The 16,657-nt window shown below is 43.5% G+C and overlaps 2 protein-coding genes across 20 annotated transcripts in view; one reads left to right on the top strand and one right to left on the bottom strand.

The window, feature by feature from the left end:
* The window catches only part of JMJD1C (jumonji domain containing 1C), a 130,873-nt gene extending 127,904 nt beyond the window's left edge, over window positions 1-2,969 (top strand). For both annotated transcript variants that reach the window (XM_032232310.1, XM_032232309.1), the window contains exon 26: window positions 2,056-2,969. In XM_032232310.1, coding sequence (XP_032088201.1) covers window positions 2,056-2,145 — 90 coding nt within the window. In that variant the 3' untranslated portion in view covers window positions 2,146-2,969. The remainder of the gene's footprint in view (window positions 1-2,055) is intronic.
* Window positions 2,970-6,369: 3,400 nt separating this feature from the next.
* SORBS1 (sorbin and SH3 domain containing 1) overlaps window positions 6,370-16,657 on the bottom strand; it is a 129,110-nt gene continuing 118,822 nt past the window's right edge. For 17 of the 18 annotated variants that reach the window (XM_032231556.1, XM_032231567.1, XM_032231558.1 and 14 more), the window contains 5 exons: window positions 15,792-15,971; window positions 12,588-12,638; window positions 11,161-11,219; window positions 10,157-10,269; window positions 6,370-7,917 (listed from right to left, as the gene is read on the bottom strand). In XM_032231556.1, the coding sequence (XP_032087447.1) occupies window positions 7,850-7,917; window positions 10,157-10,269; window positions 11,161-11,219; window positions 12,588-12,638; window positions 15,792-15,971 (471 nt within the window). In that variant the 3' untranslated portion in view covers window positions 6,370-7,849. The remainder of the gene's footprint in view (window positions 7,918-10,156; window positions 10,270-11,160; window positions 11,220-12,587; window positions 12,639-15,791; window positions 15,972-16,657) is intronic. The other variant, XM_032231561.1, reaches the window with a different exon arrangement.

Raw genomic sequence — 16,657 nt, 5'->3', positions numbered from 1 at the left:
ATACCGAGAGAGCTGAAGTCACAGTTGTACGTATTATTCTGTCTTTGAGAAGAGCACAGTTAAGCACAGAAGCAGTTGAGAAATTTATATGAGCCAGCCCATCTTTTCCAATGTTCCCTGTAAGCTGCGCAGCCATGCGGCCACACACATGTCAACAAAACACCGCACAGCAGTTTCCAACTGCAGCGCAGTGGTTTTTATAAGACGCCTTCCACCATAATAGGAGAGGAGAGCCAGCCTGGAGAGACAGCAATCAGTTCTAGGTCCACAAGGCAGAAAGTAAGTAGCTCAGAGAAGGGGTGTGGGGGTTGGGAGAAGGCATGGGACAGGCTCCCAGCAGCGGCTGCTCAGATTTGCCAGAGAGGGAGGGAGGGAGAGAGAGAGAGCATCCTTCCTTCCTTCAGTCCAACACTCTCGCTGGCATCCCGGCCAGACAAGAGGGACTGCAGAGGGTCTCCTCGAGTCTAGGGCAGCGAGTCATTCGATGGGAAAGTTGCCTCTTGGAAGGAATGACCCGGATTGGCTCCCGCTTCATCTCTCCTGCTACGTCTCTCCTGCCTCTTTGCTTCTCCGTTTGGTCTTTGGGCGGCAGATCGAAAGCAGAAGCCAATCCGGGTCATTCCTTCCAAGAGGCAACTTTCCCATCGAATGGCTCGCTGCCCTAGACTCTAGGAGACCCTCTGCAGTCCCTCTCGTCTGGCCGGGATGCCAGTGAAGAGTGTTGGGCTGAAGGAAGGAGGGATACTCGAGAGAGAGAGAGAGAGAGAGAGAGAGAGAGATAATTAGTTGGTGGGCAGACTTAGCACTTTGTTAAGTTTGTTTGTGTGTTGTGCATATATACATGTCTCCATGGGTGCAATTGTGCAAGCATTTTTTTTCCTCTTTAAAAGAGTTAGAGTTGAAATATAAAGAGATTGTCAATTGCCATACTGTTAGATTGGTAGGCAATTATGGACTATCTTGATTATATCCTCCTTAGAAAGAATATGCTACTGTATGGTTGAGAAAAAGACCAAACTTCATTCCATGGAAACCAAACAAAGTTCATATGGAGGGTTTCTTTCTACGATGGGCTTCTTGGGTCAACAGTGAATATCAGTTATCAAAAATGTAGGTAAAAAGTTAAGCAGGCAATAGGCAATTACAAAAAGGGAAGCCAACTTTCTGAATTCTGTTTCTTTGACTTAGTGACTTATAAATAGTAGACTAATGTTCTGAAAACGTGACCTAAATTTCTATATATTTTAAATAGTTGTAAAGCTATGCTGAAAAAGTTGTTCTCAAGGTATTGTGATAAATTCAATAAAAAGAAGAAAATTCTTGATGAACTTAAGGAGGAATGAGAGTATTAGATAGTAAATGGACAAATAAAATTACCAATCAAAGAGAATATTTGCACCTCAGGGTTGAAATGAGATGTTCTCTCTTCCTCTTTCCTCTTCTTCTCTTCTCTCTCTGTCTCTCTCATCCTCTTTCTCTTTGCCTCTCTTCTCTTTCTCTCTTTCTTTTCCATTCTTCTGTCACTTTCTCTCCTTCTCCCTCTCCCTTCTCTCTCCTCTTTGTCTCTTTCGGTCTCATCCTTTCTCTTTGTCTCTCTTTCTCCTTTCCCACTCTTCTGTCACTTTCTCTCTCCTTCTCTGTCTCTTTCTGTCTCTCTTTCCTCTTTTTTCTTACTCTCTCCTACTCTTTTATCACTTTCTCTCTACCGCCCAACCTGTCCCCATACTTATCTTCGACTGATCATGTTTGCAACAATTTACCTTCTTTTCTAAATAGGCGCAGTTCCTTTACCGGATCCGTCGCTCACTCAAATACACACACACACACACACACACACACACAAACAAAACCATTTTTCTCCATTCCAATTCAGTTCCTATAAATCAATTTCTCTGTGAAACATCTGTGAAAAAAAATCAGGTGCTCAGACATGAAAATGTGCCGCTCAAACACTATACTTTTCCACACACACTGAAAAAAAATTAGAGGGAACATTGATCTCTTCCCCTCACTGTCTTTTTTCAAACATTTATTTCTTCTTTGATTTTCTTACAGATAAAAAATATATTATGTCATGCAGTTAAGGAAATGGTGAGAGCTTTGAAAACTCATGAACATGAAATGGAAGATATTGAAGAAAATTAAAATGCATGGGTTCCCTCCTTGGGCTCAGAAGAAAATAATCTATCGTATTTTTCTTTACGATAAAGAGTGTCTTCACTAATATAAGCTGCACGAACTATCAGTGCCAAGAAAATATGTTTCTTATATTTACTTGCTACTGACACTGCAACAAAATAGACTTTGCTTTCAGTGCTTTTGAATTTAACTTGAGCTTTTTTGAAATGGGAAACTCTAAACGGCACTGAGCTGTTATGTATTATAGTGTAAATGAATTTTTCAAACTGTCAAAAGTTTAAGATGTATTTATTTTTGGAAAAAAACTACAGAATTCTATGCTCTATTGTTGATCAAATGTAAATGTGATTTGTACAGTTTTGTTTAAAATAACCTGGATATTTTTCACTGCATTGAGACAGTTAACTGTGAGAGTAGGATACAAACACCAGCTATTGCCTGCAATTGAAACATTGCTGAATCCGCACAGCAGTCATGTCATGATCTGAAAATTACTGCCAAATAACTGTAAACTTTGTATCATAAAAATATATGAAATATATGCTACAGACACTTCAGTATTTTATTGAAGCTATTCAGTGTACAATGAAACATTTTCAAAAATGTGTAATTTATTTAAAATTTGTCTCATTTTGGTAAAAATTTATGTGAACTTTTAAAGCTAAATATAAAACTTAATATGCTATGTAAATATATACATATACATTCAATAATGTATTTTTTTAAAACATTGGCTTGCTTTAATTTGTTAAAAGTGCAAGTGTTAAACATGCTTTGTACATCAAAAGTTGAAAGGGGTTTTACATTTTCCATTAAAAGGACTTTATCAAGCCCTGTTGTCATTGTGTGTTTTTCACATTCTATGGCACATTTGTGAAAGATGTGTGTGCCTGGGCAGTCATTCACAACAGCTGCAAGTGTATCTGTGTAATGGTGACTATGTATGTAGTGGTTTTTCATTTAATGTCAATCTTTTTTTCCCCCTCCAGATTTCCAGTGAAAGTGTTAGAGCACAGTTCAAAGAAAATTTAACTAATGAAGAATAAACATAATTAAATTATTTCTTGTTATGTATTATTTTTAACTATAGCCCTGGCTATAGAAAAAAAATGCTAGTTTAAAATCAGTGTTAAAAAAACTGCAATTGGCAGATATCTAAAAAAAATTTAACCCTTGGACTAGGAAATAAGATATAAATAACATTCTTTGCATGCTTCTGTTTTGCTACCAATAATATATATTGTATTATATTTTTAAAATATTTTAAATATTTTAATACATTTCATGTTTATTAATAAAGTAATATTTCCATTCTGGCTGAGCCGCATCCCCCCTCCCCCGGTGCGCCCCATTTTGGGCCTAGTAGGCCTCCCTGCACTTACCTGGGAGCCAAAACAGGGAGCAGGGCCCGCCAGCAATTTAACAACCAGTTCGGCTGAAGTGATGCAAACCGGTTGAATCCCACCACTGCCCCTAGTCCTTCTTTTCACTACACTAGACATACCCAATTCCTGCAACCATTCTTCATATGTTTTAGCCTCCAGTCCCCTAGTCATCTTTGTTGCTCTTCCCTATCCAGAGATTTGAAAACTTGGCAGGATACAGGTAATATAGTATGTTGTGTCTGTGCATGTGTGGGAAATGTCATTTTCTCTCCTTTCTGTTTCCAGAAGATTTTATTGGAACTGACACACACGTAAGCCTCTGCCAGGGGCAAGGTGTACTATGGATAGATCATGTCTTTCCTCTTTGGTAAGTGTATTATCATGCTACTTGCAAGGGAAAAAGGTGGTGTAGCAATGTTATGCTGTTCATTTCTTCATTCTGATGAAAGTGTTAAATTTTGTATTTTTCATTCTTCATACTATGAGTGGAAAAACCTTTTCAATTAAAAAAAATGTTTTGTCATGATTCTAATTTGAGTGCTCTATTAGCTGTTAGCCACTATCACTAATATTAACTCTATTAGCTGAAATTTAATTAGAATTTCAGGGATTATATTTTCTAAATAGTAGGACACTGGAAGAAATTATTCAAGTCCAAATACTTACATATTTTTGTATGGAAATGCTGCTTATGTCGTGGAAATTTACACTGAAAAAAATGGAAACACACACACACACTGAGATTTTTTTTAAAAGATTTACATTTAAAATGTTAGCGATGAAAGTATGTCAGGCAAAAAAACCTGGATAAAACCCGTGCAGGTTTTTTTTTCCAATGTAAACAAATCTACTTAAACCAGAGTATTGCTTTCCCAATGTAACAGAGTAAAAGAGTTTACGCTGACATTCGTCTTGCACGAGAGTTGCCCTCGAAGCATCCTCGCCTCTATCCAGCCTCCCTTAAGTTCATGGCAGCTGATATTAAATGGTTGAGGCACAAATGTGCAGTGGCAGCTGACAGCCCCCATGTGCACTCCTTGACTCAACACCTGGCATGGCCATGTGCACTCTTCCCAAACTATGCTGCACCTGTGCAGCCTTCCTGACCTGTGAGGCATCTCCCACATATCTATCAGTCCTGATCCACCCTGCACCCGAGGTGGCGCAGTGGTTAGGGTGCAGTACTGCAGGCCACTTCAGCTGACTGTTATCTGCAGTTCAGCTGTTCTAATCTCACCGGCTCAAGGTTGACTCAGCCTTCCAGCCTTCCGAGGTGGGTGAAATGGGGACCCAGACTGTGGGGGCGATATGCTGACTCTGTAAACCGCTTAGAGAGGGCTGAAAGCCCTATGAAGTGGTATATAAGTCTAAATGCTATTGCTATCTAATTCCCATCACTTTTCTCGCACATCCTGTGCACCTTTCTTGCCTTGTACTGCACTCCCATGCCCTCCCTAACTCCCACAGCATCTGTCAGATACCATTCCTAATCTGCGTGGCACCCTTCACACACTCAGCACCGCTCCAGGTTCCACCACACTCCTGTGCACTCTCCATGACCCATATGCACCCCTTCCCCTCCACCATGCACTTGTCCTGATCCATGCCACACCTCTACCACCTTCTCTGATCTACACCACGCCCCTACACACTCTCCCTGATGTGTGCAGCACCTCTTGCGCAAATACCATGCACCAGTCACCCTTTCTGATTCCACAGGCATCCCAACTCAATGTATAGCACTTTTTGTGCTCCTACACACCATTCCCAATCTTCAACATGTTCCCCACACTCCCGGGACCCTTGCTGACCATGCAAGACCTGACCACCCTCACTGACCCTCACTGCATCTCTACAGAGTCACCTTGACTTACAGCAGCTCTTGCACACACCCTTCACGACCTATGGCAGCTCTTGTGCTAACTATACACTGCCATCCTTCCTGACCTGCACCACACCCCTTATGCGCCAACCTGTGCAACACCTCTTGTACAACCCTTTGCACCACCACCCTGATCCACATGCCACCTTTGGTGTACCCCGTCTTGCACATTCTCCCTTACTGCCCAGCACCTCTTGCACCCAACCTGAGCACTCTTCCTGACCTGCACGCCTGTGGAAATGATGTAGCAAATCCCCAAGGCAGGCATGGTTGATGGGAAGAAACGTGGCTGTTCTTAATTTTCTCCCCACCCCACCCCCAAATCTGCTTGCCTCCTCATCATAATAAGCTTTAGATTAGAGGTGGTATTCAGCCAGTTCTGACCAATTCTGGAGAACCGGTAGCGGAAATTTTGAATAGTTCAGAGAACTGGCAAATAGGCTGGCCACGCCCCTGCTGCCTCCTAGCTGATCTTGTTGCCCTGAACAAGAGACTGGAGCTGGAAAGCAGGTTTATGGGGTGGGGAGGGAATGGGGATTTTGCAGTATCCTTCCCCTGGCACACCCACAAAGCCATGCCACGCCCACAAAACAGGCAGTAAAAACAATTGAATTCCACCACTGCTTTAGACAGACTTGAATTGTGCTCCAAATCACATTCAAAAATATTCATCAGGTTGGGACAATCTCTCAGATAACATCTAAGTAACCAGGGCAGACTTTACCATTTCATGTTGGATTAATATTTATTTCATATTTTACACAAAGAAACATGCTTTAAACATTTCCATTTGTTAACTGTAAATAATCCTCTGTAAAATAAAACAGACAATAACTTTTTTCTTTAGAACTATGTCAGCAGAAATATAAATATATAGTAATTAAAAATGCTATTGTGGATAGTTACATGCTACCAATATTGATATTTGCAAAATAAAACCGTTCAATTCTGTCACTTTACTGCCAATCCAAAAATAAAAATATTCAAATATCCCTTAAAACAGGGTAGACTACACCTCTTTTTAATATATTACTAAATAAAATAAATAGGATTTTTGAGCTATAGCAACGCCTTTGCCAACCCACTAGGATGACTTGCAACCCCTGAAAGCGCTTGTTCGCCTTGTAGTAAAGGGGTTGTTTTGTGATTAGCTGTGCCACCTACAGGTGTTTTGGGAACTAGCAGCCCGTCTGTGGTCTCAAGTGACCTCAGCTGTTTCAAGCCTAGAAATGGATGGCATTCTAGAAGCTTCAGCACAAAGCCGCTTAACGCACTAAGCCATTTTAGTGCAATAGAAGCACTGATGCAAAGTGTTGAAAAACAGTGTTTTGTAGCCCAAGTACTAATTTATTTAGTGTGATAATAAATAAAACGGAAGCGTCCTCCTCAAACTGTTTTTAAAAGACTCTGCTTTATATTTCAATTTGCAATATAAGATTTATACGTTTTTACAAAGGGAATATACATATCTACAATCATATTATTAAAGCACTTCAGTTGCTGTTTTTGGCTGATCTCGGGATGAAGAAAACGAAACACTTCTATTCTGGAGACGAATGTATAAGAGAAAGAAAGTATGCTGAATGTGAATCCCTATAAACTATAAAACACAGCAGAAACAAGGTTTATTTTAGTGTATCATTATGCAATTCACCATCCAAATGACTATAAAAAACAGAAATAAAGTCCAGTAATGGGAAAATGTCAATCAATTCAATGGGGTTTACTCTCAATCAAGTGTGCACAGTAGAAGTTGACCGAATTTCTAGTTTATTGAAGAAGAAGAAAAAAAAGATGCAGCCAGAAATTACATATATTATCAGTTCTAGAAAGGCACGTTCAGGAATATTTTGCAGAATAAATCCAAATAGACTATGGCGGAACATCGATTCCATCTTCCTTTGTTCTAGCCGTTTAGTTTGGAATCTGTCAAGTACTAGAACAAGCGTGGGGCAGGCCTGGCCTTTCAGATGCTGTGGGGCTACAATTCCTTCTGGGTTTGTTTTTTTTAGGTCCTTGGGAGAGGAGGAGCTCCATGACAACTTGGCCTTTTCCTATAAAGAGCAAACAAAAGCTGCAGGATGTCTGAGCAATCTACACCCTCTGCTCCTGGCAGTCTCTCTCCTTTTCTTCCTCTGTCCAACAGAAACCCTGTTGTGTTTCCTTCTGTTATTCTCCCCCCCCTCCCCCCCTCCGGTAGCTGAATAAAAACAGAAACACAGCAGAGTATCACGGCTTATCATCCTGTCTCCTCTCTTCCGTACGCGTTCTAAGGAAGCAGGAACTTTGCAGCACAACTCCAGCATTTCACCACGTTCCATGTGCACGCCTACTGTCTCGACTACTCCATTCAAAACTTCTCTTTCCCCAAGGATCGTTTTAAAAAGGGTCTCACACTAATCGGGTCCTCCTCCAGATGAGACGAAGAGGTAGCCCGTGGCTTCTAAAGGGATAGTAGTTTCACGTAGTTTCCTGGGAAAGTCCCAAACTGTTGGGTTCTCCTTGATGTGCCTACGGTGGAATAAAAAGGGAAATCCAGATAAGACAGACTGCCGTGAGATCCGTGGGGATGTTATTTTAAACTGGTGAGGCCCTTAGCTTGCTTGTCGTCAATGATCTTGGTTTAACTGAATCAACATCTAATGATTTCATGAGTTTGCTTTGGGGACAAATAAAATGATATAGACATTAAAAATATGTACCGTATTTTTTGGAGTATAAGACACACCTTAGTTTTGGGGGGAGGAAAATAAATAAAAAATTCTGCCTCTGCCTACCAACATCCATGGTATTCATCTGGCTAGCGTCCCATCAGTGTGTGAGAGAGTTGAGGGTTGTTTGGAAACAAACAGTATTTGCATTGTGAGCAACAAGGAAGAAGACAGCAAGGAGCCTGGGTGTGGCTTGTTCTGTATTAAAGCTGCATCTTGTGCTGATATCTGAAACTAAAACTGAAAGTGAAATTTCTCTCCTCTGCTGAACTACCATGTTGGAAAATCTGCTTTTGGTATTGTATATTTATTTAATGTGTTATATTATATATAAAGAGAAGTTATTGAATCCTGCTGAATCAGTTACTTGTGTGTGCTTTCTAAATGTGATTGCTGCTGCAAACTCTGACACATCCTGCAGCAAGCAGCGAACAGCCAGGTCAGCTTCAGCACATTATTGCAGTCTGACTCAGCACGAGCAGTTGATTGGTGGGTGGATCGGCCTCTCGGAATACCTCCGATCAGCTGTTCCAGGCTGCAGGGATTGCCAGAGACCATCGCCTCCTCCGTACCTCGTGTTTTTGGCTACATTCGGTGTATAAGACGCACCCAAATTTTCACCCTCTTTTAAAGAGGGGGGGAGTGGATCTTATATTCTGAAAAATACGGTAATTGCTATGTTATACAAGTCCTCAACTTGCAACTAATCCTTTAGTAACTAAAGTTACAGCCTTTGGACCTGCTTCCACTACACCAGTTCCTTTCTCCTCACCTTTTGAAGATCTCCAGAGACCACATTAAAGAAGGATGGCAGGTTGCGCCATTCCTGGACAGCAGGGCACAATCCCCAAAATGACTGCCATTTACAATGCAGCCACCCAGAAAACGGCCGCTTCCAGAATGGCCTAGGAATGGATCAATCCGCCCTCCTCCCCTGAGTTTTGAAGAACTTCAACAAGTGGTGACATGGGGAGAGGAGGAGGAGGGTATGGAGCCAGTGGGATGGGAAGAGGTTCGTGCCTGTGAAGGTCCTTGCCCTAGAACTGAGGGATCACTTAACCAACCTCATGGTTATTGAATAACTACCTCAGGAAGAGCAGGAATAACCGGGGGAGGGGTGTGTGTGCCTTGTGAGGTAAGAGGCAGTCACATGGGCCCTTTGTTTAACAGCTGTCAAGATTTCCATCCATTCTGGGTAGGCTCCTTTATGGTAGTCGGTTGAGGAATACCTGTGTGATTACTTCTTGAATATCTATACCAATGATGGCAAAAAAATTTTTTTTGCTTGGGTGTCAAAAGGACACACATGCATGTGATAGCACATGCATGTGTGCCCACACCAATAATGCAATATCCTCCCACCCGCATGCATGCACGCCCAACCTCCCCCCCCCCCCCCGTGCATACGTGCAGGCCTCACTGGGGAGGGCAAAAAACGGCCCAGAGGACCTACCGGAAGTTCATTTCTGAACCTCCACTGGGCCCGTTTTTTGCCATCCACAGGCTTTGGAGACTTTCCTGAAGTCTGGGGAGGGCAAAAAACGGCAGCCCCCTGCCCTCCGGAAGGCTGAAAATCAGCTGGCCAGCACACGCATGCTCATTGGAGCTGACATAGGGCAAAGCCTCGCGTGCCCTCAGATATGGTTCTCCGTGCCACCTGCGGCACGTATGCCATAGGTTCGCCATCACGGATGTATACTTATCTCAAGGGGAAGGGAATAATATATATATACGTTGCCAAGTCTTTGATCACGTGGTTGGAATCGCCATCTTGAGTTTCTTAACCTCCCCTCTGGACATCGCCTATAGGTCAAGTAGTTCAGATTGAAGATGATTTCCCTGAAAGCGTCTTAAATAATTTCACTAGTGACGTAATCACCTCCATTCTGAAGTAGGGTCATACTTCCACCCTGTAATCTCTCTCTGCGAATCCCCTTTTAACCCTTTGTCGCAATTGCCCAAGAAAGACAGCGATGTGGTTTTTAAAGGTCACGCATGTTGATTGGACGGCAGAGCCAAAGGCTGGCAGCTTTGCTTACCAACAAACCAGCCATCATCACACTTTTCCATAACATCGATGATATCTCCATCTCTTAACTCCAGCTCATCATCGTTCTGCGGGATGTAGCTGTAAAGTGCTCGATAGGTAAGCCTGAAGGTTCATGATAGAAGGAGGGGGAGGAGGAAAGATAACAACCGTGAGCCTTTCTAGCCATGCTTCTTTGGGTACAGAGCAAAAGAGGTAATAAGGCACAAAACATACTAAAAACAATTCTAAACAGCCTTTAATTTTTACATGTGTATATAGCAACTATGTAAAACTCATCCGGTGGTCTGCCAGGGTGACCCCAAAGCAAGATTGTGGTGTTTTCAAGTTATCTAAGATTCTCAACAAGGAAGGGAGGATCCCTCAAACTCATCCCCAGCGGCTATGAGTGGCTACATCACCAATTGCAGGACCTTTCTCTGGGATAAAATGGATAAAATTTCCTCCAAAACTTTCCTAGAACTGGGATAGTATAATTCTAGGGAAGTGATGGCTAACATTTTTGTCATTATGTGCAGAAAGTGTGCATATCCGTGACAGTGCACGCACACCCATAATGCAATGCACACACATCCTGCGCCCCCCTATGCATGCGTGCGCACACACCCCCATGCCCCATTTTGGGCCTAGCAGGCCTCCCTGCAAAACGGGGGAGCAGAAACAGGCCACAGGATGGCGCACCGCACCCTCTTTGCCCTCTGTGCATGCGTACGCTACCACTCACGCATGCGTGCACATCTCCTACATGCGGCCCACCCACACACATGTGTGGCAGAGACCAGGAAATCAGCTGGCCTATGGGAGGCATGCATGCATGCTGGGTGGAGCTGAGCTGGGGCAATGGCTCACTTGTCCGCAGAGAGGATTCTTCATGCCATAGGTTCACATCACACTCTAGGGCACAACTGCAATCTAAAATTAACATAACCCCAAATTCCTTGACCGGGACCTTTATTCTTAAAAACCAAAAATGAAAATAAGTCCAGGCCAACTTACATTTCTCGTGTGGCATGATTCCGGTCCAGGCCAGTTTCTAATGGCAGGACTTGTGGTTGCTGAGAAATGATGAAAGATGATTTATTGTCACTAAACGGCCCCTTATGACAAAAGACAGGCTGAGAAAGAGTGCTGCAGTAATGGACAGATTTTTCAGCAATGTTTAAGATCTCATTGCAAACAACTTCCTGGATAACAGTGACAGGACATAATAGCCATCCCGGGTGGGAACAGAATGAAGAAAACAGGAAATGTGGGCAAGTCAGGACGACATGGGACAGTCCCGAGGAAACATTTAGCATGTCCAGCCAGAGAACAGAGAAGTAGATCCAGAAATATAATCCACGTAGGAATGTGTAGAAGAAATCCAGGTTTGTAAGCATAAGAAAACAGGCAAGATACAGAAGAATTGAATATTTAGTTTTCAATTTTATAACACAGCAGCAAAAGAGAGTGCAATTAGTCAGGAAGCATCTCACATTCAAATCTAGGTGTGAAATTTTTGCCTCTGGCATGCAATTTAACTTTTCTACCAATGGAATATATCTCAGACTGTGTTTTCTTTCTCTTTGTCCATAGCCAACTTTGAGAGACACTGCATTCACTGAGCCATCAAATGATAAAAACTCAAATCCCAGCTGAAGCTTCTACAAATGTGGGGCTTATAAGTAGGAACTACCGTATTTTTCGGAATACCAGACGCACCTTTTTCCCTCAAAAAAGAGGCTGACAATCTGAGTGCATCTTATACACTGAATACAGCATTTTTTTGCCTCCTGAAACCCCACCCCTTCACAAAATGGCCATGCATAGCTTGTAGGAGGCTTTCAGAGAGCTCCTGTGGGCTTGGGGGGGGGGGCAGAAATGAGTAAAAAATGGGCTATTTTTTGCTCAATTTTGCCCCCCCCCAGCCCCCAGGAGTACTCTATAAGCTTCCTAATGCTTTTTTTTTTTTTACAAAAAACGAGCCCGTTTTTGTGAAAAATGAGCCAATTTTTGCTCATTTCCCCCACCTCACCCCCTGCCAGGAACTCTACAAGCCTCCTAAGGACTATTCATGCCCTTGTTAAAAGGGAGGGGGGCATTTTCGTGAAAAACGGGCCATTTTTGGGAGGTTTGCAGAGTGCAAAAACTTTTTATTTATTTGCCTCTTCAAACCCTTGGTGCGTCTTATACTCCAGTGCGTCTTATACTCCTAAAAATACGGAAGTTGGATTTCTCCATTCCTATCTGTACCGTCATTTGTGTTTTGGCCTTTATGTTGCAAAAGCAGTCTAAAGACCTGGAGGCGTGGAAACCCTGGTGCCCAGCTGACAAACACACACTCAAAACCTTGGCTCAGCTCAGTAGTGCTGGCCATTGCAGAAGGCTCAGAGAACAACTGTGTGCAAATGAGGCTGCAGACAGGGACTCTGGAGTGACCTTACCACATAGTTCTTTTCCGATTCTGTGAGTTCGGGTCCTGGCCTCAGTGAAGGCTGTTTAATTGTTAAAGTACATGAGAAGGGAAAAATTTTAGCACCGGTACCATTAACAAGATTCAAATCTTACAAACAGCACAACATTAGCATTCCAACTTTAGACAGTTAAATGAAATAACGGAACTGGATGCAAAGACAGGGAAGATGACATGAGAGGCACATTCACACAGCATTTGAGGTCCCTTAGCAGGAGGAAGACGTCTTCTATTCCCTGTGACCCCAGTTGGCAAAGGTAAAGGTTCCCCTCGCATATATGTGCTAGTCGTTCCCTACTCTAGGGGACGCTGCTCATCCCCATTTCAAAGCCGAAGAACCAGCGTTGTCCCAAGACTCTCTGTGGTCATGTGGCCGGCATGACTAATCCCCAAAGGCACACGGAACACTGTTACCTTCCCACCAAAGGTGGTCCCTATTTTTCTACTTGCATTTTTACATGATTTCGAACTGTTAGGTTGGCAGAAGCTGGGACAAGTAATGGGAGCTCACTCCATTACGCGGCGCTAGAGATTCAAACTGCCGACCTTTCTGATCGACAAGCTCAGCATCTTAGCCACTGAACCACCGCATTCTTCTCCAGTTGGTACTATGGGCCATTTAAATGATTGATTGATTGAACACATATATCCCTGCAATTTTATCAGGCTCCCAAATTTAGAGCATCGTGCACCAAATTTAGAGCATCTTACACACTATCACCAAAGGTAGTGGGGCCTACAGTGTGATCACAGGTATAATAAAGAGCTACTTCCACATAGACAATTTTACAGAATCTAGGTAAATAAATTTAAACATCCCTCCTTTGAAAATACGCAGGATGTGAATTGTAATGCTATTTGCTGAGGGGCCTGAGGACAAAGTCCTCCTGAGCCCCTGGAAATCCAAGGCATCAATTCTTAACACATCAGAAAACTAATTAAGAGAGGGAGAGCGAAGCAAAGTTACAACACGGATTAAAGAATAAGCACCAAGCATTAGTATCTGTTGTATGTGGTGCATTGGCCTAGAGGTGGAGCTCTCGCCTCACAATCAGGAGGCTGTGAGTTCGATCCTCGGTAGAGACAGATATTTCTGTCTCTGGGCAGGATGAGAATATGTCTGCTGAATAGAACTCCACTGGCAACAGGAAAGGCATCCGGCCAGTAAACACTCAACTCCATTCAGTGGCCCAGACTCCGTCACTCTTCCTTCGTGTATTTTCTTTGCAATTCAGTTTTTCCTTGTTAACTCTCACAGCGGTTGCTTTCATTGGTATTCTACCCCTTCCCTCCCCGAAAGAGCAGCTTCTCTTCCACAGAGAGGGTGTTTGAAGACATTCCTGTCCTGGGGAGGTGGACTAAAAAGTGGCCACGGGTCTTTCTAGCCCTTGGAATCTACTGTTTTGTTTCTTTTGACATTCATTCTGCAACAGCTTTCTAGCAACATTCCAGTGTCCCCATCCATTTTCCCATCTTTAATTCTACTAATGTTGGCAAATTCACTTTGCGACTGTAAGCCAATCTGAACACACACACCCCCCAGGGCCATGCCTGCTTTGTCTCCTTAGCATTTGGCAAAGCTATGGAAACAAGACTATTCAGGCAAGCTTTTGAACCTGTTGCCATTTCCTTTTTCTACATGTTTTGGGGAAGATGTTTAATTTGAATCAGAGGTGGGTTCCTACCGGTTCGGACCGGTTTGGACAAGTAGGTAGTAACTTGGTCGGCCACATCCCCAAACCGGTTCTATCGGTGGCGCTATAGATGCTGCCATCTGGTTTTGGCTTCTGTGTATGCGCAGAAGCAATTTTTTTACTACTGCACATGCACGTGCTGTGCGCATCAAGCCCACATGCACACACACACACAAAGTGCATACCTGAGAGAACCGGCAGCAACAGAAGCCAAAACCCACTCTATTTGAATGGTACATTTTATGCAACTTTTCAGATACTACTTGAAGTGTGGTTATGCTTGCTAAGCTGGCAGCAGAGTCGGACAGTGAGGAGGTTGGGGAGGAACATGGGCCAGTCCTGGAGTCTGGGGAAGGCTCGGACGAAGGCTGTGCATCAGAGGCAGAGAGGGGGCCAGGGCTATCTCGGAGTTATGTGCTGCCTCTGGAGTCTGACATCAGTGAGGCAAAAGAACAGGGGGAGCCTGTTCATAGTGCACGCATGCGCAGAGCTGCCAGAAGACAAGAACAGTTAAGACAAAAGAGGCAACTTGGGAGTAAGGCTTGGAGATGATTGGCCCCTCCCATAAGACATAAAAGAGGACCAAACTAATGTGAGCCTTTGCAGGAAGCAATTTTGTTCATTCTGGTTGGTTCAAACTCTGAGAAACTCTGTGCTCCGTTTGGCCCTGCAAAACTAATCGGCAATTAGATCTTTGGCAGCATGTCAAGGGAGATAAAGGTGGGTGCTTATCAGCCTTACCCTGAAAGACTGTGGCAGACTTCTGTCAGACTCTTCACAAACTGTTTGTGACTCATTATGGGCTGTGAATGAACATAATTCACAGCCATTTAAATAAAAAGAGGGGGTTTTGTACCAAGCATGTGGTTTATGCGTTATCAGGAAGCCTAGATCAGAACGATATAATGATATAAATATGGTCAATATAAATGTATGTAAATAAAGAAGAAATAAGATTATTTTGCTGACCAGCCAAACTGCTGCTACTAATCTTGTCAAACAAGCTACAGCACAGACATGTGTGTGTGTGTGTGAGAGAGAGAGAGAGAGAGAGAGAGACAGAGACAGAGAGAGAGAGACAGAGAGAGACAGAGAGAGAGACAGAGAGAGACAGAGGGAGGGAGGGAGGGAGGGAGGGAGGGGGAAAGAGACAGAGTCATATACTCATTCTCTGAATTGTAATTATTCTGTTTCCATCTCTTGGTTCCCTTCAATCGCTTAAAATATTAGAAATATTATCTAAGGCAGGGGTGTCAAACTCAATTTCATTGAGGGCCACATCAGGGTTGTGTTTGACTTCAGTGGGTCAGGGTGGGCGTGGCCAGTTCAAAATCACTTGTGTCGGGGGCACCTGTGGAGGCCCGAGCACTCTGCCAGTGAAAACAGAGCTCAGGAGGGTCACACGCGGGATCCTGCCCTAGGAAATAGACTAAAAAAGCCTATTGGACGCTCTGCAAAGAACAGCAGCGCAAACAGGTTACCTTTGGAAAAGCCATGCTGCAATTTGGTGGCTGGTAGGCATAGCCTGATGAGTCTTTCAGCACTGGGTGCTTAAGTATGTCCACATAAGAGCCAGGGAAGATGCCCTGGCGACTGGTGCCAAGGATTTTCCCTTCATACCAGTTCTCATCCACTTGTCGAATCAGTGTGATTCTTTCTCCCTGTAGACAAAACAAGAAACATGAGTTTAAGTTCAGGACTTGCTTATGCTACTTACCAGTGGTGAAATCTAATTTGCCCCCCACCAGTTCCGTGGGTGTGGCTTGGGGGGGGAGTCATGTAACTGGGTGTGCGTGGGCAATTTTTTTTCTCTTTCAGCTTTTTTAAAAGCTTTTTAAAGCTGAGCCGCGCAATCCTCAGAAGCTTTTTTTTTACTACCAATTCGCAGAACCAATGACAATCGTCCCTACTGGTTCACCCGAACCAGGAGGATTTCACCCCTGCTACTTACATATAAAGGCTGTACTCAGTGGATGCTCTGGGTTTGCCTAAACAGCATTCCTCTGCTAAGATGGATTGGATGTCTCCTTTCTATTAAGGTAAAGGTTCCCCTCGCACCTATGTGTTAGTTGTTCCCGACTCTAGGGAGTAGTGCCCATCTCCGTTTCAAAGCCAAAGAGCCAGCGTTGTCCAAAGACGTCCCTGTAGTCATGTGGCCGGCATGACTAAACAGTGAAGGTGCATGGAACGCTGTTACCTTCCCACCAAAGGTGGTTCCTATTTTTCTACTTCCATTTTTATGTGCTTTCGAACTGCTAGATTGGCAGAAGCTGGGACAAGTAACGGGAGCTCACTCCATTATGCAGTGCTGGGATTCGAACCACCGAACTGCCAACCTTTCTGATCG

The sequence above is a fragment of the Thamnophis elegans genome, chromosome 15 (assembly GCF_009769535.1).
Source record: "Thamnophis elegans isolate rThaEle1 chromosome 15, rThaEle1.pri, whole genome shotgun sequence".
Lineage (NCBI taxonomy): Eukaryota > Metazoa > Chordata > Lepidosauria > Squamata > Colubridae > Thamnophis > Thamnophis elegans.
Note: the sequence above shows the minus strand (reverse complement) of the source record. Positions and strands in the feature narration are given on the sequence as shown.